General features: G+C 42.3%; 1 protein-coding gene and 1 pseudogene across 1 annotated transcript; one reads left to right on the top strand and one right to left on the bottom strand.

The window, feature by feature from the left end:
- Nucleotides 1–15,981: 15,981 nt before the first annotated feature.
- LOC127327332 (gibberellin 2-beta-dioxygenase 3-like) lies at nt 15,982–17,714 on the bottom strand. Its single transcript, XM_051354112.2, has 2 exons — nt 16,878–17,714; nt 15,982–16,599 (listed from the first exon to the last, which is right to left on the bottom strand). The coding sequence occupies exons 1-2, from the start codon at nt 17,592–17,594 to the stop codon at nt 16,267–16,269; spliced, it is 1,050 nt and encodes a 349-aa protein (XP_051210072.1). The 5' UTR covers nt 17,595–17,714; the 3' UTR covers nt 15,982–16,266.
- A 7,018-nt stretch (nt 17,715–24,732) lies between these two features.
- On the top strand, nt 24,733–26,126 carry LOC127339526 (scopoletin glucosyltransferase-like; annotated as a pseudogene).
- Nucleotides 26,127–27,024: the final 898 nt, after the last annotated feature.

Genomic DNA, 27,024 nt, shown 5'->3' on the forward strand with positions numbered 1-27,024 from the left:
CAATCACTCTTCCTTACCTCCCATGATTGACTCATCATGGTCTATACTACTTCATATAACTCATATTTATCACTTACTATCAGTGGTTTTACAAGCTTGGATAATTTACTTACCCATTACTTGTATCAGTTTACACCTTCTAGTAGGCTATCTTTCTTATCTTTGTTACTTGATATCACTTCTATTACAGGTCTGAATAACTTTTACTTAACCATAATATGTGTTGGTATACATCTTCCACTAGGATATCTTCCTTATGGTTGTATCCTCTCTTTGGACTACCATGTATTGTATACCAACAGTGATCTACTAATCTATTGTTTTAAGGATTTAATGATGTACTACATGTTTGGGATTAGCTAACTAACTTTACTTAGGAAAGATAGATAAAAAGGTTGACTCAAGTGTGTCAGGATTATTCTCAAGTGAATATCCATCTCAAGTCATAAGAAGTATTTGATTTACCTAGGACAACTTCCTATAGACGCTACCAATTCTATAGGTCTCCTTTAAAGGGTTTTTAATCCTAGGGTCAAAGCATTTGCTCTGATACCAACTGTGGTGACCCGGCATACCACTGCATGGTGTAGTATGCAAGTCTGATACAACACCAATGAAACACCGTTACACTAGTATTATATCGCTCAGAGTGGTACAACAGAAACATATGCGGGTCCAAGGCATGTCTATAGAATTACAACTCTGACTCTATTACATAAGATCAGCACAGCCTCCTACTTTACAATGAGGTAAATCTGCAAATAAACTCCAAAAGAACGACTCGTAGTCTAATCCTATCACGAACTCTATTTGTAGAGTATTTACCTAGCTATAGAGGCTGAGAATAGATTCTAGCTAAATAGGAGCTAGGTTTAGGAAGCTGGTTCCTTTCTATGGCTAAACTAGGTTTTCTCCTTGTTGGATGTGGTATCTGACTCCTCTGACAGGGTCCTGTCTCTTGAAGTAGTTGTTGACTCCTCGGCCTTCGAGTTGCACTGTAGATCCTCCTTCGATGCATCCATTCCTAAGCAGGGGATTTAAGAGTGGGATGAGTACGAGCGTACTCAACAAGTTCATTATAGGAAAGAGGTGTTTAATGCACTAGCTACGGCATTAGACCAGAAAGTCTAATACCAATGCAGGTTTTCATAATCATTTCTTCAAGAGGTTGCTTTTATTCAGAAGAACTATGTCCGTCAGCCTTCACCGGTTTACTAGAACTTCATGGAGCTCCTTTCCGGCCGTGTTCGCAGTTCCTTATCCCGGAACAGGGAGTGACAGGTCACGGTTCTTTACACTCTGCAGAGGTGTGTTGCTTTACCCATAAGAGATCTTAACCTTGGTGCCAACCGGGTGATCTTCCCGTCCACACTTCCTATGGTGTGAGGCCCGGTATAAGGTCATAGCCAATCATATTCCTCCGCTACCTCGCACACCCACTCGTTGTTGCAAACCCCGACCCTGGGTCCTCGTCGGTCCACTTACACCACTTAAGGACGGACCCCGACCACGACAACAGTCTGGGATCGAACCAAACTCCTTCGCCGGTAGCTGCAACCCATCATAGACCACATTACCGTGGGGACTTAGAATGGGTTCCCCACCCACAAGTTGTTCCGCAAGCCGCAACCGCTACGGTATGCACAGCATAACCGTGGGGACTTAGAATGGGTTCCCCACCCACAAGTTGCTCCGCAAGACACAACCGCTACGGTAAGCGCATCCGTTGATGTACAAGAGGTGGAAATACGATTGACTAGTCCGTCCCACTCCAGATCTTATGGTTAACACGGGTGTTACGGCACAATAATCACTGGCGACATTTGATGTTTAATCCTAGATGGATATAAACCCTTGCAATGGAACCTCCACCATATCAACACAATCCATGGTTCCATTGCCCACCACATAGTCATATTCATAGTTATGAAAGTAGTGGTTTTGGTTTTTATGCAATAGTGATAACCATAATACTTTGCAAGTAATTTGATAGAAATACTCGAATGACATGAGCAAGTGATGAACTTGCCTTTCTTGACTGCAAGATTATGCAGGCAAGGTCTTCAATACGCAATAACTCCAAATTCTGAAATAGCATCATCGTCCGGTAAGGACGATGTTTAAAAGATTGGCAAGGATGCAATAATGCATAAATATGAGATGCCATCGCTCTAAGCGTGACCTAACCCCGATGATTTAGGATCAGTGAGTTGTAATGATTGGTTCAGGGTGTGTTACACTTTTAGAGTGATTCACAAACAAGGTTCTTATTCAGGTGTGATTACTTGATATTATAAACAGGTAGGTAATAAAGCACAGTAATCAATTGAGCACACAAAGAATGATAATTGGCATAACGTTAGTATGTAAAGAATAGTTGTCAGTTTTAGTTCTATATGGCATGGTTAATGATTGATTATCATATACTTTAAAAGAATAACTTCTGAAGAACATGTTCTTTGATAAAGAACAAGTATGATAATTAGGTTGGTGGGGTTCTATGGTTAACTATGGTTCTCATTAGCTCTTGAGTAGATCTTAGATGGTTTCTAACAAGGTTGGATTCATTAGTAACTAGGATTTAATGGTTTTACTTAGGTATGAGCAACTTAAGCAATTAGTTCTACATGGTGGTTATCATGGTGATTCCATCGTTTGGTGATAGCTAGGTAGGGTTTATAGGTTCTTATAAGCAGGGTTGATGATGGTTCTCTGTTTACTTCAAAAGAATAACTTTTGAAGAACATACTTCTTAAGCAATAAGAAGTATATCAATTAGGTTGAGGTTGTCTAGGGTTTGTTATTGGATTTCACTAGTAAAGAATGGTTGGCTCTTGGATGGGATGGTTCCTAAATATCTCATTCTAGTAGGGTTTAGTGGAGGATGGTATGTAATGCTAAACAGTGGGTATGGTTGCTATTAGGGTTCATCACATTGATGTGATGCTAAGCATGGATAATTTAGGTTGATTGTTTTGGTAATAGGATCTAGGGTTTACACTTGGTTAACTCTATTTGATTATCTAGGTCTGATGAAGATGAACACATGGGATACCTATATATTAGTGATATGTCTTTTACATTTTGTGTGGCCAGGACAAGTATTTAGTTGCTACTATGGTTCTATGCTTTGAAAGAAGGTACCATGATCACATGATCCAACCTAGGGTTTTGGGTTAGAAGCAAATTTAGGTTCACAAGAATCAGTGGAACTAGGGTTCCTAGTAGAGTTAGGATTTTAGAGTTCCACAAGAAATTATGAGGTTATCACTTGGTTTATAATGGAACTAGGTTTTACTAATTACCCTATGTTTCTGTAATTAATAACTTCATAGTAAAGTTAAAGTTATTATTAACTTGGAAATAAAAATAATATTGAGTAGGCATTTTATTATTTTTAAACAATTAATAATTAGGGTAATTATTAATTAGGGTTTAAATTCCAATATTAAGGATTTAATAAGTTCCAAGTAAAGAAATTAGTTTTAATGTTCTCTATATTTACTTTACTGGTTTTTATTTATTTTATACCTTTTTCCTAATTATTGAATTTTAATTGAGTTTAGAATTAAATTTAAATGTTTAAATCTTAAGTATTAAACAATTGAATTTTTATTAAAAATAAAAATTACATTTAATATTTTTATAGGATAGAGTTTTCTTTTCTAAGAATTTTAATATCTCATTTATATTTTTCTGACTTAAATTGGATTTTCTAAATTTATTTGAAGTTGCAGTAATTTACTGGATTTAAATTTAAACAGAAAAGAACTACAGCTACACGGACAGGACACCCACACAGTCCCTGACTGGTGGGCCGTGTCCACGTTGGCGACCATGTGGTGCCGATGTGGCATCCAATTACCTCACCGGCGGCCAGAGGTGAACGTCGCCGGCGATGCAGGGTTCCCGCGAGGGCGTGCGTTAGCTCATCGGAACGAGGACGACAAGGCGATGCTAGTGGTAATCGCGCCGCCACCGAATGGTCGCCGGAACTTGGCCGGCGGCGAGACAGAGCGGCAGAGCTCGCGGTGTGTGCATGATGCGGCTAAGCTAGAGGACGTAATCAAGCGGGCTAGGCATGCCATGAGATTCAGGGGCTCACCAGGGACACAGCGGGCTTGACGGCGAGGCGAATGGAGGCTTGTATCGCCGGAATTCATGGCGCCGGCCGTCGGAGGGAAATGGTTGCTGACGACGTTACGGGGTGCCCTGACTCGATTCCTTCTGCGAGAAGAGCATGTCGAGGATGGCGGTCCCGATGGTGGTCACGGCGAGGCTAGGGATGGCCGCCATCGACGGCGATGGTCGAGGTCCGGGCAGGCTAGGGTTTCGATTTGGGCGGAAATTGGGCGAAGAGAGGGAAAATGGAGGTTCTCTACGCCTTTTATAGGTGCTCCGGCGTGTGCTGGCGGTCCGCAATGGCGGCGACGACCGCGGGACGTGGCTCTGGCTATCGCGGTGGCGAGCTCCCGCGTGTCCAAAACGAAGACGAAGGCGAGGACATCTCCTTCGTGTTTATCCTCGCGAAGAGGTACTTGGGCCGTGATGGGCTGTGCTGGGCTGGTGCAGTTGGGCCAGTAGTTGGGCTGTGCTGGTGGGCTGCTCGGCCAGGTAAGCTCCAGGTGGGTTTTTCTTCTCTCTTTTCTTTTTCTATTTTTTTATTTTCTGTTTTCTATTTTCTATTTTGAATTCAATTTTGAGTGCTTTTCTATTTTGCAGATGTTGTATATGTTAATTCCATTTGGATGTTGTGTAATGACTATTACACCCATATTCCATTTGAAACAATTATTTTATTTTGCATTATATTCATACTTGTGTTTTATTCAAAATAGCAAATAAGCATGAATTTATATCCTCATTTTATTTTTATGTTTTTCTTGTGGATCAATCTGTTTGAAGTATTAGAGTTGAGGAATTCTACTCCAAAGCATTTGAGGATCATTATGAAGTCTTGGTTTCTTATTTGAGAGTGTTGCTCACTTGCATATTATTTTATGTGATCACCTATTCATTAAAGTTTTGTAAACTCTCTTCTAACTCCCTTTCAAGGTTAACACTCTTATTATCTTTGAAAATGTCTAAAGTAGATAGTGTCCCCATAATGGCTTGGTCTTGGTTACAAAGGTAAGTGGTTGATTACCACACATGGTTTAATTAAAGGGTTTAAATTAGGTTATAGAGGTGAAATGGCACCATATTGCATGTGCTAGGGTTTATCTCCCCTAACCATGATAAGGTGGTGGCTTTATTAACATTTTATGTTCTCCTTTAGTTATTAAGATATTGAGAATTAGTTTTATTTGATTCCACTATGGTTATCCTTAATCCATTGTTAAAGTAACTGAAGTAGATATGGTTCTTTTATAGTTAACTTTGGTTCTAATGATGAATAGTTTCTCATCATTTAAAGTATAGAGTTTTACTCTAAAGTTTTCTTGGGTCCTTTTATTTGAGGGATATAGATGTGCTAGAGTTCTACTTATGATCACCAAGTGATTCACAAGTTAAGGTTGGGGTATAAGCCTGGTTTAGATTACTAGTGATCCCCCTATAATTTCATGTGGTGAATGATATTTACTTATCCTATTAGGGTATTAACTTATCCTCACATACCTCAAGAACATGATCATGGTTTAGGCATGATCAACTTGTCTTTATTATCTCTACCTCAAGTTTTTAGGGTTTATGATCATTACCCAACTTGTAATGATCAAAGGTTTGGCTTCCTTAAGTATCTCTTATGAACTAGTTTCTCACTTCCAAGATCAAGTGTTATCTTGAGTAGCAAGGGTATAGTACTTCTCTTATAATTCCTTAGGTGGACATGGTCATGGTTATCTCATTAGATTTATATCCCAGGAGAATGCCTGAGATAATTACTTATGATTCTTCTCAGGGAATGATGATTTAATCCTCAGGATATAAGGATAGTTCTCTCCCTTCAATTCAAGTGTTGCCTCATCTATCTTGAGTATAACACCAAAGCTTGAGCTCTGTTATTTAGCAATAGTTATTCTAGGGTTTAGGGTGTACTCTTAATATCTTCTTAGGTATCTAGGCTAAAACTCCACTTGGCTGTCTTGGTTAGATTAATCTCATTCTTACTTTATCAATTTATGGATATAATCTTGTTTCACTTGATATTAGGTTATCTCACCACTCTAAGAGGAAATGGTTTACAAGCTAATACTTTAGTTCAATAATTGTTCTTGATTCTTAATTAGGTAAAGCTAGGATTGATATAAATGCTCTTTCTCATTTGGGAAAGACTTCAATAATATCCTAGGGTTCCTCTTGATGATGATGTTGTGATCATATGGATATTTATATCCAAGGTTTGCCTCTAGGTTAGTCTTTGCTTCCTTAAATGAAATAGGACTCTCACCTCTCTAGGTTTGATGTATAATAATATGGAATAGAGAAAGATATGTATTCCTTGGTTGGATCTCCTTGTCTTGTTTCCAAGGATAAAGTAAAATGAATACCATGGGTTCATGGTAGGATCAAGGATTAGTTTAAGACATGGAAAAGATAAGTGAAGAATGGTTTCTCCATTTTATTGTTACTTGGTTTGCAATTGAATTGGTGTTCATATGTTATGACAAGGATTACCTTATTATGATCTGTTATGAGATCAAACAATTGATCATTGATTCAAGTGTTGTTGTGTTGATTTTAATTCCATTTGATCTAACCCCTTAGATCAAATCATCTCTACCCAAAACAATGTTTTAACAAAGTCACATTGAGGTTTATAGCGCTTGACTTGATGAGCTACTTCAATTCCACCAAGGTCAAGTGAAACTTCAGTTACTGTGACTGTTTTACTTTAAAGCGCGAAAATTCCCCGGATTTTCTATGCATGAATGCAATGCACACATCTGTTTCCTCTATTTTTGTAACCCCAATACCTGGGATATTACAGGGGGCCCCGTGACTCTCCCGACTCCGCCCTTCCGCCTACTTAAAGCCTCCGTCGCGAAACCCCCAGTACCGAGAGCCACGATACGGAAAACCTTACTGAGACGCCGCCGCCGCCAATCCCATCTCGGGGGATTCAGGAGATCGCCTCCGGCACCCTGCCGGAGAGGGGAATCATCTCCCGGAGGACTCTTCACCGCCATGATCGCCTCCGGAGTGATGAGTGAGTAGTTCACCCCTGGACTATGGGTCCATAGCAGTAGCTAGATGGTCGTCTTCTCCTTATGTGCTTCATTGTTGGATCTTGTGAGCTGCCTAACATGATCAAGATCATCTATCTGTAATGCTATATGTTGTGTTTGTCGGGATCCGATGGATAGAGAATACTATGTTATGTTGATTATCAATCTATTACCTATGTGTTGTTTATGATCTTGCATGCTCTCCATTATTAGTAGAGGCTCTGGCCAAGTTTTTACTCTTAACTCCAAGAGGGAGTATTTATGCTCAATAGTGGGTTCATGCCTCCATTAAATCTGGGACGGATGAGAAAGTTCTAAGGTTGTGGATGTGCTGTTGCCACTAGGGATAAAACATTGATGCTATGTCCGAGGATGTAGTTATTGATTACATTACGCACCATACTTAATGCAATTGTTTGTTGTTTGCAACTTAATACTGGAAGGGGTTCAGATGATAACCTGAAGGTGGACTTTTTAGGCATAGATGCATGCTGGATAGCGGTCTATGTACTTTGTCGTAATGCCCAATTAAATCTCACTATATTCATCATATCATGTATGTGCATGGTCATGCCCTCTCTATTTGTCAATTGTCCGACTGTAATTTGTTCACCCAACATGCTATTTATCTTATGGGAGAGACACCTCTAGTGAACTGTGGACCCCGGTCCTATTCTTTTACATTGAAATACAATCTACTGCAATTGTTCTTTACTGTTCTTCGCAAACAAACATCATCATCCACACTATACATCTAATCCTTTGTTTACAGCAAGCTGGTGAGATTGACAACCTCGCTGTTACGTTGGGGCAAAGTTCTGTGATTGTGTTGTGCAGGTTCCACGTTGGCGCCAGAATCCCTGGTGTTGCGCCGCACTACACTCCTCCGCCATCAACCTTCAACGTGCTTCTTGACTCCTACTGGTTCGATTAAACCTTGGTTTCTAACTGAGGGAAACTTGCTACTGTGCGCATCACACATTCCTCTTGGGGTTCCCAACGTACGTGTCAACTACACGCATCAAGACTGTTTTCTGGCGCCGTTGCCGGGGAGATCAAGACACGCTGCAAGGGGAGTCTCCACAATCCAATCTCTTTACTTTGTTTTTGTCTTGTTTTACTTTATTTACTACTTTGTTTGCTGCATTATATCAAAACACAAAAAAATTAGTTGCTAGCTTTACTTTATTTACTGTCTTGTTCTCCATATCAAAAACACAAAAAAATTAGTTACTTGCATTTACTTTATTTACTTTTTATTTATTTCATCATGTTTCCTCCTAAGTACACTCTAAAAGACATACCGGTAGGACGTGGGTCTATAATTGGGAGAGATAATATAGAAGATTTTTTCACTCATGTTAGTACCACTGAAGATTTTGAAGATAGACACTTGGTAGAACTTGCTCCTACTTATGAAATTGCTGCTGCTTCTTTAGTTCACATGTTGGAAACTAAATTTGTTAATCTTAATCCTATAATCCAACACATGTTTCTCACACTTGGTGATATGGAAGAAGGAGAAAAGAAAGATTTTGTTTTAGAAACCCTTCTTAAAGAATTTGGTGGTGTAGCAAGAGAGGCTAGAAAGGTCTTTATTAAATACAATATGCTTGGTTCTTATACCAATTTTGTTAGTATCCTTGAAAAGATGGACATGGAGAGAGTAAGGTACACTAATAATATTAATTATGTAGGGGATATTAAGACATTAATACCTTGCAAGCTCGCAGGAATGTTCGAGGCACTAGAAAAGAATTATGATTGGATTGTTCCTGAAAATTTGTTTGATGAGAATAGCAAGCCTAAGAGTAATGAAAAAGGAGCCTCTGAAACTTACATAGATAAGATAACATGCATTGTTGAGGCAACTCCCAACACCCCTGGTAATAGTGTTGATGCTTCATCTCTTGATAACACTTGATACACACTTTCTGCGCCTAGCTGAAAGGCGTTAAAGAAAAGCGCTTATGGGAGACAACCCATGTTTTTACTACAGTACCTTTATTTTATATTTTAGTCTTGGAAGTTGTTTACTACTGTAGCAACCTCTCCTTATCTTAGTTTTGTGCATTGTTGTGCCAAGTAAAGTCGTTGATAGTAAGGTTCATACTAGATTTGGATTACTGCGCAGGAACTGATTTCTTTGCTGTCACGAATCTGGGCCTAATTCTCTGTAGGTAACTCAGAAAATTATGCCAATTTACGTGAGTGATCCTCAGATATGTACGCAACTTTCATTAAATTTGGGCGTTTTCATTTGAGCAAGTCTGGTGCCACTTTAAAATTCCTCTGTACGAACTGTTCTGTTTTGACAGATTCTGTCTTTTATTTCGCATTGCCTCTTTTGCAATGTTGGATGAATTTCTTTGTTCCATTAATGTCCAGTAGCTTTGTGCAATGTCCAGAAGTGTTAAGAATGATTATGTCACCTCTGAACATGTAAATTTTTATTGTGCACTAACCCTCTAATGAGTTGTTTCGAGTTTGGTGTGGAGGAAGTTTTCAAGGATCAAGAGAGGGAGATGATATAATATGATCAAGGAGAGTGAAAGCTCTAAGCTTGGGGATGCCCCCGGTGGTTCACCCCTGCATATTTTAAGAAGACTCAACCGTCTAAGCTTGGGGATGCCCAAGGCATCCCCTTCTTCATCGACAACATTATCAGGTTCCTCCCCTGAAACTATATTTTTATTCCATCACATCTTATGTGCTTTGCTTGGAGCGTTGGTTTGTTTTTGTTTTTGTTTTTGTTTGAATAAAATGGATCCTAGCATTCATTGTGTGGGAGAGAGACACGCTCCGCTGTTGCATATGGACAATATGTCCTTAGGCTTTACTCATAGTATTCATGGCGAATGTTGAATCTTCTTCGTTAAATTGTTATATGGTTGGAATCGGGAAATGCTACATGTAGTAATTCTAAAATGTCTTGAATAATTTGATAATTGGCAATTGTTGTGCTCATGTTTAAGCTCTTGCATCATATACTTTGCACCTATTAATTAAGAAATACATAGAGCTTGCTAAAATTTGGTTTGCATAATTGGTCTCTCTAAAGTCTAGATAATTTCTAGTATTGAGTTTTGAACAACAAGGAGACGGTGTAGAGTATTATAATGTTTACAATATGTCTTTTATGTAAGTTTTGCTGCACCGGTTCATCCTTGTGTTTGTTTCAAATAACCTTGCTAGCCTAAACCTTGTATCAAGAGGGAATACTTCTCATGCATCCAAAATCCTTGAGCCAACCACTATGCCATTTGTGTCCACCATACCTACCTACTACATGGTATTTCTCCGCCATTCCAAAGTAAATTGCTTGAGTGCTACCTTTAAAATTTCTATTCTTTACCTTTGCAATATATAGCTCATGGGACAAATAGCTTAAAAACTATTGTGGTATTGAATATGTACTTATGTGTCTTATTTCTTAGTAAGTTGCTTGTTGAGTGGTAACCATGTTTCTGGGGACGCCATCAACTTTTTACCTTTGTTGAATATCATGTGAGTTGCTATGCATGTTCGTCTTGTCTGAAGTAAGGGCGGTTTTCACAATCAAATGGTTTGAGTATGCATACTGTTAGAGAAGAACATTGGGCCGCTAACTAAAGCCATGAATCATGGTGGAAGTTTCAGTTTGGACATAAAACCTCAATCTCTTATGAGAATATTAACTGTTGAATGCTTAAGCATTAAAAGAGGAGTCCATTATCTGTTGTCTATGTTGTCCCGGTATGGGTGTCTAAGTTGAAGAATGATCAAAAGCGAGAAATCCAATGCGAACTTTCTCCTTAGACCCTTGTACAGGCGGCATAGAGGTACCCCTTTGTGACTTTGGTTGAAACATATGTCATGCAATGATAATCCGTGTTAATCCAAGCTAATTAGGAAAAGGTGCGGGCACTATTAGTACACTATGCATGAGGCTTGCAACTTGTAAGATATAATTTACTTAACACATATGCTTTATTACTACCGTTGACAAAATTGTTTCCTGTTTTCAAAACCAAAGCTCTAGCACAAATATAGCAATCAATGCTTCCCTCTGCGAAGGGCCTTTCTTTTACTTTTATGTTGAGTCAGTTCACCTATCTCTTTCTACCTCAAGAAGCAAACACTTGTGTGAACTGTGCATTGATTCCTACATACTTGCATATTGCACTAGTTATATTACTTTACATTGACAATATCCATGAGATATACATGTTATAAGTTGAAAGCAACCGCTGAAACTCAATCTTCCTTTGTGTTGCTTCAATACCTTTACTTTGATTTACTGCTTTATGAGTTAACTCTTATGCAAGACTTATTGATGCTTGTCTTGAAAGTACTATTCATGAAAAGTCTTTGCTTTATGATTCATTTGTTTACTCATGTCATTACCATTGTTTTGATCGCTGCATTCATTACATATGCTTACAATAGTATGATCAAGGTTATGATGGCATGTCACTCCAGAAATTATCTTTGTTATCGTTTACCTTCTCGGGACGAGCAGGAACTAAGCTTGGGGATGCTGATACGTCTCCGACGTATCGATAATTTCTTATGTTCCATGCCACATTATTGATGATATCTACATGTTTTATGCATACTTTATGTCATATTTATGCATTTTCCGGCACTAACCTATTAACGAGATGCCGAAGAGCCAGTTGTTGTTTTCTGCTGTTTTTGGTTTCAGAAATCCTAGTAAGGAAATATTCTCGGAATTGGACGAAATCAACGCCCAGGGTCCTATTTTCACATGAAGCTTCCAGAAGACCGGAGGGGAGACGAAGTGGGGCCATGGGGCGCCGCCACACTAGGGCGGCGCGGCCTAGAGGGGGCCCGCGTGGCCCTACCGTGTGGGGCCCCCGTGACTCTCCCGACTCCGCCCTTCCGCCTACTTAAAGCCTCCGTCGCGAAACCCCCAGTACCGAGAGCCACGATACGGAAAACCTTACTGAGACGCCGCCGCCGCCAATCCCATCTCGGGGGATTCAGGAGATCGCCTCCGGCACCCTGCCGGAGAGGGGAATCATCTCCCGGAGGACTCTTCACCGCCATGATCGCCTCCGGAGTGATGAGTGAGTAGTTCACCCCTGGACTATGGGTCCATAGCAGTAGCTAGATGGTCGTCTTCTCCTTATGTGCTTCATTGTCGGATCTTGTGAGCTGCCTAACATGATCAAGATCATCTATCTATAATGCTATATGTTGTGTTTGTCGGGATCCGATGGATAGAGAATACTATGTTATGTTGATTATCAATCTATTACCTATGTGTTGTTTATGATCTTGCATGCTCTCCGTTATTAGTAGAGGCTCTGGCCAAGTTTTTACTCTTAACTCCAAGAGGGAGTATTTATGCTCGATAGTGGGTTCATGCCTCCATTAAATCTGGGACAGTGACAGAAAGTTCTAAGGTTGTGGATGTGCTGTTGCCACTAGGTATAAAACATTGATGCTATGTCCGAGGATGTAGTTATTGATTACATTACGCACCATACTTAATGCAATTGTTTGTTGTTTGCAACTTAATACTGGAAGGGGTTCGGATGATAACCTGAAGGTGGACTTTTTAGGCATAGATGCATGCTGGATAGCGGTCTATGTACTTTGTCGTAATGCCCAATTAAATCTCACTATATTCATCATATCATGTATGTGCATGGTCATGCCCTCTCTATTTGTCAATTGCCCGACTGTAATTTGTTCACCCAACATGCTATTTATCTTATGGGAGAGACACCTCTAGTGAACTGTGGACCCCGGTCCTATTCTTTTACATTGAAATACAATCTACTGCAATTGTTCTTTACTGTTCTTCGCAAACAAACATCATCATCCATACTATACATCTAATCCTTTGTTTACAGCAAGCCGGTGAGATTGACAACCTCGCTGTTACGTTGGGGCAAAGTTCTGTGATTGTGTTGTGCAGGTTCCACATTGGCGCCGGAATCCCTGGTGTTGCGCCGCACTACACTCCTCCGCCATCAACCTTCAACGTGCTTCTTGACTCCTACTGGTTTGATTAAACCTTGGTTTCTTACTGAGGGAAACTTGCTACTGTGCGCATCACACCTTCCTCTTGGGGTTCCCAACGGACGTGTCAACTACACGCATCAATGGTCCAAACTATAACACATATTCCATTTGGGCAACTAAGCAAGGTACTTGGAAGTGAAAGTAGAATTGGATATTTGTTTAACTCTAACCACCTAAATGGTATCTAAGCTTAAGATATATTCATGGCTTGGGTTTATACTTGTGATCCATGATACACACGTTAGGGTTTATGTATGGATTCCATGTGGAATGGTTTAGAGTTTTGGTGATGCTTCACTAATTGAAGTATGAACATGAGCTATGGTTCCATTTAATTGGCTAGGGTTACTCCTCCTCACCTGGATTGGATTCCTGTATTAAGCCAATGCTAGGGTTGTCTCAATTGTTTGGATAGGCAAGGTTTAAGTGTGATGTAAGTACTCCTCTACTCAAAATATGAGGAATGATCTAGGGTTTATTACTAATGGTATACCTTATCATCTTATGTGATAGATGGTATCTAATTATCCCATAAGTTTTACTTATCACCTAAATCTACAAGGCATGTCATGCATTACACATAATCAACTTATTTCTCACTAATCTCTCTTTATCATTCCTCTCTACACACTTATTTAGATTCCTAGGGTTTATGATCATTACCCAATTTGTAATAATCAAAGTATTGGCCTCATAATGATTCATTAGTGAATCATGTTTCTCCTCTCCAAGATCAAGTATTGGTCATATACTTGGGTATACATTTTTAGCTTGATCTCTCTTGGCTAGATAGAATTTCTCTAGGGTTTATGAGCATTACCAAGTTCTAATGATCATAACACTTGCCTCTCTTGGATCACTAGTAAAATAGGTTCTTACTTACAATCAAGGGTTGGCTAGGTCAAGTAGGGTTTAGCACTTAACTTATATTTCTCTTGGCAATAGTTAATATTAATGTCTTACCTCACTTGGATAGGGTTTTAAGGATAACCTATGTTCTAGTAAATGGATGAGGTAAACATATATAGATGATCCTCTCCTTTCTCAAAGGTTTAGTAGAAATGAGTTTGGAGAAACATGATTGGAATAGTCAAGGTTTAATAAGGAACTAATGTGATTTTCCTTTATATGGATTCAAGTATTGTAGTTGAAAAGATATACCATGTGAATCATGGCAGGAATATTTATTTAGTGAAAGACATGGAAAAGGTAAGTAAAGAATAGTTTCTTGATTAATTGTGTTCTTTGATTTATAGTTGAATAATTATTCAAGTGTTGTTGTAAGGAATGTCATGTTGAGATCTTTTATAAGATCTTCTAATTGACCGTGACCTAAGATGTTGTTATTGTAAAGCTAATTCCATTTGATCTAACCCATAGATCAAATCATCTCTACCCAAGACAAGGTTTTAGCAAGGATCACAGTGAAGTTTATAGCACTTGACTTGATGATCTACTTCACTTCCAGCAAGTCAAGTAAAACTTCAGTTACTGTGACAAGTTTTATTTAAAAGCGCGAAAATTCCCCGAATTTTCTATGCATGAATGCAATGCACACAACTCTATTCTCTCTTTTTGTAGCCTCTAAACCTGGGATATTACACAAGGTCTCCGGTGGGCAATGCAAATTCAATTGGAACATGGTTTTCCATCCGAAATAACTTGATGGCCTCGAGTTTCCCAACACCAACTACTTTGCTAGAGAGCTTTGGCTTCATTTGGCAAAGGCTTGAGTGGACGGACCCGTCAAAGATTTTTGTGGAGTTGAGCAACCCATGCACTATAATCGCCACAACCATCACTGTATTGGAGAGACAACTCCATTTTTTGACACACATTGGCTAACCAACCAAAAACCTTAAGTCACTTCCCATCTCATTTATGTGGAATCCTCACGAAAGAAGTGGAACATCAAGCAAGCTTTATCCAATAATGATTGGGTTGCTAAGCTCTCAATCTCCATGGGCTTCTCACAATGGACCGTTTGAGGCAATTTATTTCCCTTTGGATTCAACTTAACCAAATCAACCTTCAAGCAAATGCGGTGGACACCATCACTTGGAATTACACTTCCTATTTGGAAATATTCGGTAAAATACATTTATAAAGTCTACTTCATTGGGGGCAGCTTCTTCTCCTACGAGTTTCAGGGTTTGGACAATTTAGGCGCAACCCAACAAGTTCTTTTTTTGGTTGGCCATCCAAAATCGTATATGGATGGCCGACCGGTTGGAAGTGAGAGAGGTTGACGCAATTGTGGGGTATGTAGAGAGCACCTCTATTTTCATTGTAGATTGAGTGCTAGGCTTTGGGGTCTCATTAAGAATTGGCTTGGACTTCACATCATGGACCCCAATGCTTGGATGAAACTTCTATCTCCTCTTTGTGGTCCTTAATGACGAGAAGAAAAGATTTGGCATCCCTCACATTTCTTATGATTTGGGTTATTTGGAACGCGTCGGCGACAACAAGCATGTCCTGCCTTCAGTTCTTTTGCATAATATTAAAATTGAGGCGAAGCTTCGGATCATCTCGGGACGAAAGGTTTGAGTTATTTGATGCCAGGAGAGTAAAGTTTTGTTATAATATCACATCTTTACTTTTTCATTGAAATCATTAATTACAGTAATAGATTGGGGCAAAACTGTTGCTCTTTATTTTTCTTGAAAAAGAACATGGTAGTACCGGAAACTGGTACCTGCACATACAGTACAATTCATGTGCTAACTAATTAAAAAGTACTATACACCTTAGCTATCTACGGTACACCGGGCAGTGGCATGCGGCAAGCCGTTATCTGCCTGTGAAAACTAAGCAACAAAGGGTCAAGGGACACAGCATATTTCCCTGCAGCTACAACAACTACTACTACTACTACAGTGGAAGGTACTCCACAAAGGCTTTCGATCATATGACAAATTGAGCAGGCAGAGGCGGCAGAGTCAGGTGCTGCCGTGCCGGTGCGTTTTGGACCTGGCCAAGGAAGCGTACCCAACTACTACTAACAACAACTACAATTAGCTTTATAATTACCGGGTTAATTACAACATAGCCTAGCTAGCTAGTGAACTCGTGCAACATGAGGAGGCGTCGGCTGGACGGCCTTGCTACTGCTGCTGCTGCTGCAGTGGTGGTCGGCTTTGGCTGCGTGGAGCTCGAAGGGGCCGAGGCGGTGGTCGCCGAGGCGTGTCTTGTAGGCGGCCTTCTTGTACTCGCCCCAGGTGAACTCCCTGTACAGGCTCTGCTCACCGTCCCGCATCAGCTCCGGCAGCGGCGCGATCCGCTGCGTCGCCGACGGCCCGCTGAAGTAGATCACCGACAGCCTCGACGGCTTCCCGGCCTCCGGCGCCACCACCCGGTGCTTCACGCTCATGAACCTCCCGTTCGTCAGTACCTGCTCCATCGACCCAAAAGTTCTCTCATCAGATAAAGATCGAGACCGCCGTAGAGCTCGTAGGGAACACACACTAGCTAGCTATGCGTGGTCGCACGGCCATGAGTTCAGCTACAAGTTGCACGGTACGGCGTTGACAGACAAGAACATGAGGTGGGGTTGCTTGTTTACACTGCACGATCAGGCCAGACCAAAACATGTATCCATGATCCATGGATCCCAGATAGATTGTTAAACAGGGTAGACGGTAAAGGTAATGTAACTGAGCGTGTGTTTACCTGGAGTGCGTCCCCGACGTTGACGAAGAGGGAATCGGGGTCGGGGGCCACGGGGACCCAACGGCCGTCGCGGAGCATGATCTGGAGGCCACCAGTGCGGTTGGACCGCAGCACGGAGATGATCTGAGGGTCCGTGTGCTCCCCGAATCCCGTCACGCTCGACGCGAGGGGGCAGGCCGGATAGTGGTTCACGCGCACCATCTCGTCGCTCTCCGTGGCGTCTACCACCATCCGCCGCAGCGCGCTACGGTCCGCCAGCCCAAGCCCCTCCGCCATCAGCTCCAGCACCCGCGTGCCCACAGCCCTCACCGCCACCGTGTACTCCTCCAGCGCCGCCCGGAGCGACGGTCGCAGAGAGGATGCATGTATTGTGCTGGAGCCGAGGGAGAGAAGGAGGTACTCAAGCCACCCGACGTCGCCGTTGGGGCCGATGGTCTTGCTGCCGTACCCGAAGGGCCGCGCCGCCGCGTGCTCTAGCTTGTCGTTGTGCGGCAGAGCGAAGAAGGCCCCGGCGCGGGACTCCAGCGCGTCGGTGAGGGCGGCCGGCACGCCGTGGTTGGTCGCGCGGAAGAAGCCCACGCCGCGGCACGCCTCCGCCACGGCCGCCGCCGCGCCTGGCGCCGACATGTCAATGGTCGGCACCGCAGCATTCGCGGCCTTGGGGCATTTTACTAGCGGGATCTGGTCGATGGTGCAGGGCACCGCGATCGCCACCATGGTGCCAAGGCTTGTTGTTTTTGTCACCACGGCCTGAGAATGAAACAGAGCAAAAACAAAGGAGCTGGGATGCTGAGACAGGGGAGGGCGGGAGGTGGCTTGTGTTGTGTTTTACGTTTGCGTTAGTAGTGATCGGATGCCGATGGGCTGGGTTATCTGCCTCGTATATATAGGCGCAGTAGCGTTATGACTTATGACCTGGAGCTGGAGGTAACAAGGTGATGCGGTGTTAGTTTAGTGTGTGTGTGTATGTATGCGTGTGTGTGTGACACTGTGACGTGTGTGAGTAGAAACGCAAGCTGTTTGCTTGCCATTGCTGCCTGTGTGGAACAGGGAAATGCCAACGGGACGGTGGGGATACGTGGGGTACAGGAAAACTAGAGATTTTTCTTTTGTTAGAACTCAGATTGTGAGTAAAACTTGTGATTTATTGCTTGTGGGTAAAGCCCTATTTATACAGGAGTTTTAGACATCTTGTACATGCGTCTGTTTACAAAGAGATGCCTCTTGGCGTACGAGAAGGCATCCATACAGACACATGCGTCCGTACGACGCTTTGGACATAATTAAGACGTGCCTAAACTAATTACATTTGCTAATAACGGTTTGCTTCAAGTCGGTTCCGTAGGGGCGTCTGCTGAATCTTAACACTCCCCCTTATACAAAGCTGCTTCTCGTATGTCTTTATTCTTTGTATAGTCTTAAAAATATTGGTCTCGATCAGAAGCGTATATTTTCTTGAATAACTCCTCCAAAAACCCTGTGAAAAAAATATGAGGAGAATAGTATTTGATATGTTGTGAAAACTACTTTAAAACCCCGTGAAAAAATAAGGAGAAAATGATACAACATATAATGATCATTGTCTCTTTGATAACTTATATGAGAAAACCCTGAAAGGATAAAATTCATTGGTAAGTTTAGAGGACAATCAATATGTCTTGTATACTTCCGTTAAAAACCCTAGTGGGGAAACTAGGATGTAAGACATATATTCTTGTGTTGATATTACCTCATTAAAAACCTTGATGAGAACCATGTGAGTGAGCTCATAAAATGGAAAAGGAGTGTAATATAATGTTTGAATGGGTTATAATTCAGAGAGATACTCCCCCGATCCTTGCAAATCACGAACTCGTCGCATACCAATTCCGTGAACATATTTTTCGAATCTTGAAGCTGGTAGTAACTTTGTGAATAGGTCAGTGAGATTATCGCATGATTTAACTTGCAAGATGTATATATCCCCACTCTTTTGTAATTCATGAGGATAAAATAATTTAGGTGCAATATGTTTAGTGATATTGCTCTTTATGTAACATGTTTGCATGTGAGCAACACAAGCAGCATTATCTTCGTAGATAATGGTTGGAGATTCGATAGAACCTTTACCACATGATTGTTATATATGGTTTATCATCTTGCGAAGCCATACGCATTCGCGTGATGCCTCATATAAGGCGGTTATTTCAGAATGATTGGTGGATGTAGCCACTAGGGTATGTTTATAAGACTTCCATGAGATGGTTGTCGCAGTAGGAACACAAAACCGGTTTGTGATTTGGCATTATGGGGATCTGATAGTAGCCGTATACCCAATCATCTCAATGTCCAGATTTTTCTGAAATTGAAAGAATAGGCCAAGATCCTTTGTGCCTTGGAGATATCGAAAGATATTCTTGACTCTAGTCCAATGGCGTTTCGGGGATCTGCGCTCTGTCTAGCTAATAAATTTACTGCAAATGCAATCTCAGGCCTGGTGCAATTTGCGAGATACATGAGCGTTCCAATAGCACTGAGTTATGGGACTTCTGGTCCCAATATCTCTTCTCCTTCATCCCTTGGTCGAAATTGATCTTTCTCTACATCTAGAGATCGAACAACCATCCCTTTGGTTGGATAGGATTTGTCCATATTGGATTTCTTCAATATTTTCTGGATATAGGCGGTTTGATGAACCAAAATACCTAAGGGAAGGTGCTCCAGTTGTAATCCCAAGAAAAAAATGGTTTTACCCAAATCCTTCATTTCAAATTCCGTCTTTAGGTGATTGCGTGCTTCATCAATATCTTGTGTATTACCAATGATGTTTAAATCATCGACATACACTGAAATAATGCAAAATCCGGTCTCGGATTTTTTTGATGAAAACACATGGACAATCATCATTATTGGAGTATCCCTTTTCAAAAGGAACTCACTAAGTCAGTTGTACCACATGCGTCCCGACTGTTTTAAGCCGTACAAAGACTTATTTAGTTTTACACAATATACATTGCGTTTTGCGTTCGGATTCGGGACTGGGACTACATTAGGAACTTTCATGTATATGTCCGAATCAAGTGAGCCGTAAAGGTAAGCGGTCACCACGTCCATCAACTGCATAGATAGACGATTTTGTACTGCCATTGAAATAAGGTATCGGAAAGTAATACCACTAATTACTAGAGAATATATTTCATTGAAATCAATGCCTGATCTCTGCGTGAAACCTTGGGCTACAAGTCTTGCTTTATATCTCACCATCTCATTGTTCTCGTTACTCTTACGGACGAAAACCCATTTAAATCCCACAGGAAAAAAATTAGGCCAGTCGGAGCGTTTCTCACACTCTACCATGGTTTTTGGATCATGATCATTTAGAAGGTTGTTTGCAACTGCAGTTGAGAAATATATATCGACAATTGTAGACTTACGATTGTAAGATCCTCCAGAATCTATATAGTTTGTGGAAATTTCATTTACCCTTGTTGATTGGTCGTATTTTCCCAATACGACTGAGTCAGGGTTTTCCGATGTCCCATTCATTGAGTGCACAACTGAGCTGGGTTGTGGAGGTCGTTCTCCCATTGGGTGTTCATTACCCATTTGATGATTATCAACGCTAGGTTGATTTACATTTAGTGGTTCAGATGGTTTCTTCCTCTGTTTCCTTTGTTGCTTGCGAGAAGTTGAATCATGTTCCGTGGCGTACTTCTCCCCCTCTTCCTTTGAACAGAGAGTTGAGTGGTTTTTGTTGGTACCTTCACTCCTTCAGGCGCATTTCTGGCAGGATTGTAGGATTTTGTAACACCTTTATAGTCAGTAAATGAATCTGGCAGGTTATTTGTAATGTGTTGCAAATCAATTATTTTTCCGAACTTGAAGTTCAGTTTCTTGAGTACGTGGATCAGAGGAGGAAATGCCTTGGGCATTCCAATCGATTTTCGGGCATTCTTTTTGGTACTTGATGTCTCCCCCTAATGCTGGGAAATGTTCCTCATTAAAGATGCAATCAGCGTGACTCGCTGTGAATAGATCCCCAGTGAGGGGTTCAAGGTACTTGATTATCGACGGTGATTTGTACCCCACATAGATCCCCAATTTCTTATGTGGGCCCATGGATATACGCTGCGATGGTGAGATGGGCACATATGTGGCGCATCCAAATTTACGCACACGGGAAATATTTGGTAGATTTCCACGTACTAATTGCAGAGGGGAAGTGATGTGATATGCAGTTGGTCGCAATTGAATTTAGTCAGCAGTGTATAAAAACTACGTGACCCCAACATGAAGTTGGTAATTTGCAATTCATTAATAATTGTCGTTCAATGAGCTTAATTCTCTTAATTAGATATTCGGCCAATCCATTTTGTGTGTGGACATATGGGACCGAGTGTTGAACCTCAATTCCTAGTGCCATGCAATAATCATTGAAGGCACGCGAGGAAAATTTAGCAGCGTTGTCTATTCGAATTGATTTAATTCGATTCTCAGGATAATGAGCTTGTAATAAAATAATTTGTCTATTTATTTTGGCAAATGCATGGTTTCGTGTGGATAACAGACACACGTGAGACCATCGTGTAGATGCGTAGATGCATCAATTAGAACCATGAAATACCTAAAAGGTCTAGATAATGGTTGGATAGGACCATAAATATCACCTTTAATCCGTTCAAGGAATTGGAGTGGTTCCGCTTGAATTTTAAGATAAGAGTCTTAAAATGAGTTTCCCAGTAGCACATGCAGTGCACATAAAATCTGAAGATTGTGGGAATTTTGCTTCATTTAAATCATGACCATTAGAATTGCAGATAATTTTTCTCATCATCCCAAGATGAAGTTTGGAATGCATTGACATTCTGAAAAATTACCTTATACGCCACGCGTGCTACAGATTTTATGTATGTGTAGTACAATCCTGATGATAAAGAGGGATTTTTCTCAAATATTTGTTTGCCATATCCGTTGTCTTTGGTTAAGAGGAGATATTCCTCCTTGTTGTCTTCATGGGTTTTAATGTGAAGACCATTTTTGCGGATATCCGTATAACCTATGAGGGTACGAGTTGAATCGGGATACAATAAAGCATCCTCAATTATAATTTATGTATCCATAGGGAGAGTAAATATGTCACGACTTGTGCCAACAATTACCGCATCGCGGCCAGCGATTGTTAAAATATATTCATTCATCTTTGCAAGAGCTTGGAAATACTTTATTTCCTTAAGTATAGAGTTTGTGGTACCACTATCCACAAGGCACATTTCCTCCTCCATTTGGATGGACTCCCGTAGAAATCTTTCCCTGTTCCTTCCTTTCAGTCCGATGATTGCTCTCGGTAGAGGCTAGTGCATGATGACATGTTAGAACGCAGATTGAGAGTAAAACTTGTGATATATTGCTTGTCAAAGACCTATTTATACAGGAGTTTGGGACGCCTTGTATACGCATCTGTTTACAAAGAGATGCCTCTTGGCGTACGAGAAGGCGTCTGTACGGACACATGCATCCCTACGACGCTTTGGACATAATTAACACGTGCCTAAACTAATTACAGTTGCTAATGACAGTTTGCTTCAAGTTGGTTCCGTAGGGGGCGTCTGTTGAATCATCTTAACATCTTTTTAACAAAGAAGCTGCATTAGATTAGTCAGACTAGGAGGTACAGCCCACAGCAACACAGAGAAACACAGAAACTATATTCTAGTCCCTTAAATTTGCATGAAGGACCCTAAAAGGAAATTTTTGATTACAATCAAGTCCTTTCTTCAACCTCATCTAAGAGCTAAGAGCCTCCAACTGCCGACCAGTTGACGAAGCCCAATAGATGACTGATGTAGTCGTTCTGCCTAATCTTTTGACACATTGAATTTTACAGTAGTAAATGAATCATAGGTGAACTTATTTGAAAGCTTACATGTTTTCCTTACTTATTCGTGAAAACTAACTCGAGTCTCCCTCAACAATGGGCAGTGAGGCCAATACCTTGCTAGTGCCCCGAGAGGCTAGATGAGTTAGACTCTATCAAAATTGTAGAGGATAAGGTTGGCAGTCGCGATAGTTGAGGGTGAAGAAAAAGAGAATTGCACGTGGCAGAGCTAGGCGAGCATCCATGGGGGCAGGTCCTTGTTCATGTCTAATATGGGCTGGGGAGTGGAGTGGTGGGGCACAATTACTCTTTTCTCCCTATCTGACGAAAGATTTGACAGAGTAAGTAATCAAAATATCTTAGGCCAGGGAGGGGGGCAGTGGCTCCCCTCCTTCACTATACATAGATACTAGTGGTTGGGGCGCCCCATGGGGCGCCTCCTCACCGTTCAATTGCGTACCAATCATTCCAAATATTGATCCAACCTTTTGTTTTTATTCTCAAGCTGATTGAATGGGACAATGAAATCTGCATGTTTTCACATGCATGCAATGGTACAATTTCAGATATATACTTGGGTCACAATTTCAGAAGATATTTGGTTGTACCAAGCCTGTTTGTCATAGAGAAGATCATTTACACAAAAGCAAGTACTTTACATAGAACATGAAAGTGGTTGTAAGAGCCTACCATCGTTTTGCAAATAAAAAAGGTTTACTCTGCCGCATAATGCCTCTCTAAACGGTAGGATCGAGGCTCACTATGATCTCAATGAAAAACGAAGAAATCCTCTCCATGTCGGTGACCTGGATCGGCGGCCCGGTGTACTCGATCGCCGGCGCGCGCCTGCCTCTCCCCTGCTGGCGCAGGGGAAGAGCGGTGGAGATGCTGGCGGAGAGGACGTCTCTGGGCCTCTAGCAGAGAGCGACCAGATGGTTTCTGTACTGAGCCTCCGTGGCGGCTGCTTCCTACGCCGCTGGCCAGGATGGAAAGGAGCATGCAACACACACCAAGATGGATCAGCACCTATAATGGGAGAAAGGAGGATCCACATAAGCATTTACACGGGAAAACTAGGATATAGAGAACCAGCAAATGATCCTTTGAAGATACCTTCCATAGATAGCCCAAAGTCACTAATACAGTGGCCACATTGTCCTGCCAAAAAGGAAGAAACAAAATTAAACAATGACAGTAGCAGATGGAAACCCGACCTAAACAGACAAGTAACTTCAAGCACCTGTTCTTAGGATAATTGACATCCTCATTGTGGAGGCCCGTCAGACCAGCCGGCAACACTATGTTTCGGCTGATGTTCTCCGGCAATATACATTTTACTGATTACAAATAGAAAGCCAACACAAACAGTTAAGGAGTGGAGCAACGAACCACCTTGGACTACTGAGTAGCAGAATCGCTTCAGTATAAGAATAAAGGGGTTAGGAAAAGATTAGCTTTTTATCGATCTCATTTTATCTAGCAGAACGGCCATCTAAAACGAATATATATATATATATATATATATATATATATATATATATATATATATATATATATGTATGTATGGAAAATAGTGGGCTACCAAGGGTGGTAGCTATGCACACACATCCAACCATTAGATCTTATATAGGGAGCACAAAAGGAGCACACGGTGTTAGACATTTTCGTTATATTCTCATTCCAAACAATCCCCTCCGTTAGTTAACCATACCAAAACAACAACCAGCAACGGACACGGGTTGTACCATAGGAAAAGAAACCGCCCGACGGTAAATTTCCAAAAATCTCAACAACACCACGGTTCATACAAACCGTAGCAAATATTTTGCCAAAACAACAATAAATCGACGGTCACGGTGTGGCATTTTTTTGGAGTTGACCACGTGTGGATATGTAGCATGGCATCACCTTTTTTTTTAAATCCCATGTACTACAACCAGGACCGTGGCCGACACAAATGTGTGAAAACAAGTAAAAAAAAGCACATTTTTTTCATACGGCATGGAGCTAGCCACCGTGAACGTGACTACGTGTGAAAAGCATCCAACGTCATCACCCTTTTTCAATTCGTGTATTTCACCGCAGCCGATAGCAATGTGTCGATTTGGTTTTTTTCTTTTCACGGACCGAAAGGGATGACCGACATCAACAATTTGGCATTGGGCTACATCAACACCGTAGTCATGAGTCTCGCTCCTCTCACGGGCTACATCAACAATTTGGCATCGGCGTCGAGTCCACGGACAACCTGCCAAGCCCGGCCCTCTACCCGACGTTCCTGAACGCGACGGCGATGCTGGCATCGCTCCCGTCCCCACCGCTCGTGCTCATCTCCGACTTCTTCCTCGGGTTCACGCACGGCGTCACGGCCGATGCTGGTGTCCACCGCATCGTGTTCGTGCTTCTCCCTGGCCATGTGCAAGTCGCTAATCGCGAGCCCGCCACCGCCGCCAAGCGTGGAGCACGGCGCCAGCTTCCACGTGGCCCGCATGCCGGAGCACGTGAGGATCACGTCGGCGGAGGTCCCGGACACGATCACGAAGATCTTGGACCCGGAGGACCCGGTGAGCCGGTTCATCATCGACCACTTCGGCGAGTCGGACGAGCGCAGCTGGGTCGTGCTGGTGAACAGCTTCGCGACGGTGGACGAGGACTACGTGGCGGCCCTGATGTTGTTCTACCATCCGGACGCCCGCGCCTGGCTGGTCGGCCCGATGTTTCTCGCCGCCGGCGACATGCCGGAGCGCGAGGGCTGTCTACCATGGCTCGACGAGAGGGCGGTGAGGCCAGAGACAGCGATCTACGTGTCGTTCGACACACATGCCTATGTTTCCGACGAGCAGCTCGACGAGCTGGCGTGCGGGCTGGTGCAGTCCGGCCACCCCTTCCTCTGGGCCGTGCGGTCCGCTGCGTGGTCACCGCCGGTGGAGGTGGGGCCGCGCGGACGGATCGTCCGCGGGTGGGTGCCTCAGAGAAGCGTGCTGGCTCACCGCGCGGTGGGAGGGTTCGTGAGCCACTGCGGGTGGAACTCGGTGATGGAGTGCCTCGCGGCGGGGAAGCCTGTGTTGGCATGGCCGATTATGGCCGAGCAGCACCTGAACGCATACCACGTCGCGGACATCATCAGCGCCTGTGTCAGAATGATGGTCGTCAAGGTCGCCGGGGGCACGGTCGTCGAGAGGGTGGCGGTGGAGCGGAAGGTGAGGAGGCTGATGGACGCCGGCGAGGAAGGGCGGAAGATGCGGGAGAAGGCCTCCTGGGCTCAGCAGGCGGCGAAGGCAGCGGTGAGTGACGGTGGCACGTCGCGCGTGGCGCTGATGAAGCTGGTGGAAGAGCTGCAGCGATGTGTAAACAGCTACCACGCACGTCGACACGAATCCAGCGAAAGTTTGTAAGACCATCATGCCATGTGCAAAGCACACTTAAAACAACACGAATTCAGTCATTATCCTAGTTTAATATCTCGATCTAGTTGGAGCGCAATGTAAACAACAACAGAGTTATCAAGATTGTTTTTGGATCTGCAATACACTGTACACAATTGGGTTGGCAATTTTAGATCTATGGAAGACGAACTATGCTCATGTATGTGTAATGTTTTTTCAGTTTAGCCTCATCGTCCACAGTTAGAAAAGCACAACCAGATCATGGTCAACCGATCCACCACAGTACCTTTTTTAAATACCAAAACCACAACTAGACCATGGTCACGGTTTGTACCTAGAAAAACGACCGTGGGCACAGAAAAATTCCAAAACGACAACCATACTACGGTATGGGTCGTACCAAAATTTCAACCACGCCGTGGTAAAGATTATACCAAAACAACAAACAAAGCACGGTCACGGTTTTTTTTTGCTAACGTGTGAAAAGCATCCAACGACCACATCCTTTTTCTATCCTTGTACTTCACCATAGCCGTGATCAGTATCTGCCATCGAAAAACCGCAGCTTCTTCGTTAGAAGAAAATTTATATTAGGTGAACCACATAAAATATAAGAGCTAACCTATACCAGGTCGATTGGAAAAAATGTCGCGGCTAATTGAACGACCACTTATCAACGATCATGGCTGTCCTTAATTACGACATAGATTGTTTTAAATTGGACCGTTCCGTCTCAAATGTGTGAAAAAGAGTAAAAAAGACAAATTCCATACGGTATGGCTCTAGGTACCGTCACCGTTGCAATGTGTCAAAACATGTAAAATAACCTAAATTGCACATGGATGGTTGCCTTGACCGTTGCCGAAACCATGGCCTTCCGTAGGACATAATTTTTATTAAACCATAC

This window comes from Lolium perenne, chromosome 1, assembly GCF_019359855.2.
Source record: "Lolium perenne isolate Kyuss_39 chromosome 1, Kyuss_2.0, whole genome shotgun sequence".
Classification (NCBI taxonomy): Eukaryota; Viridiplantae; Streptophyta; class Magnoliopsida; order Poales; family Poaceae; genus Lolium; species Lolium perenne.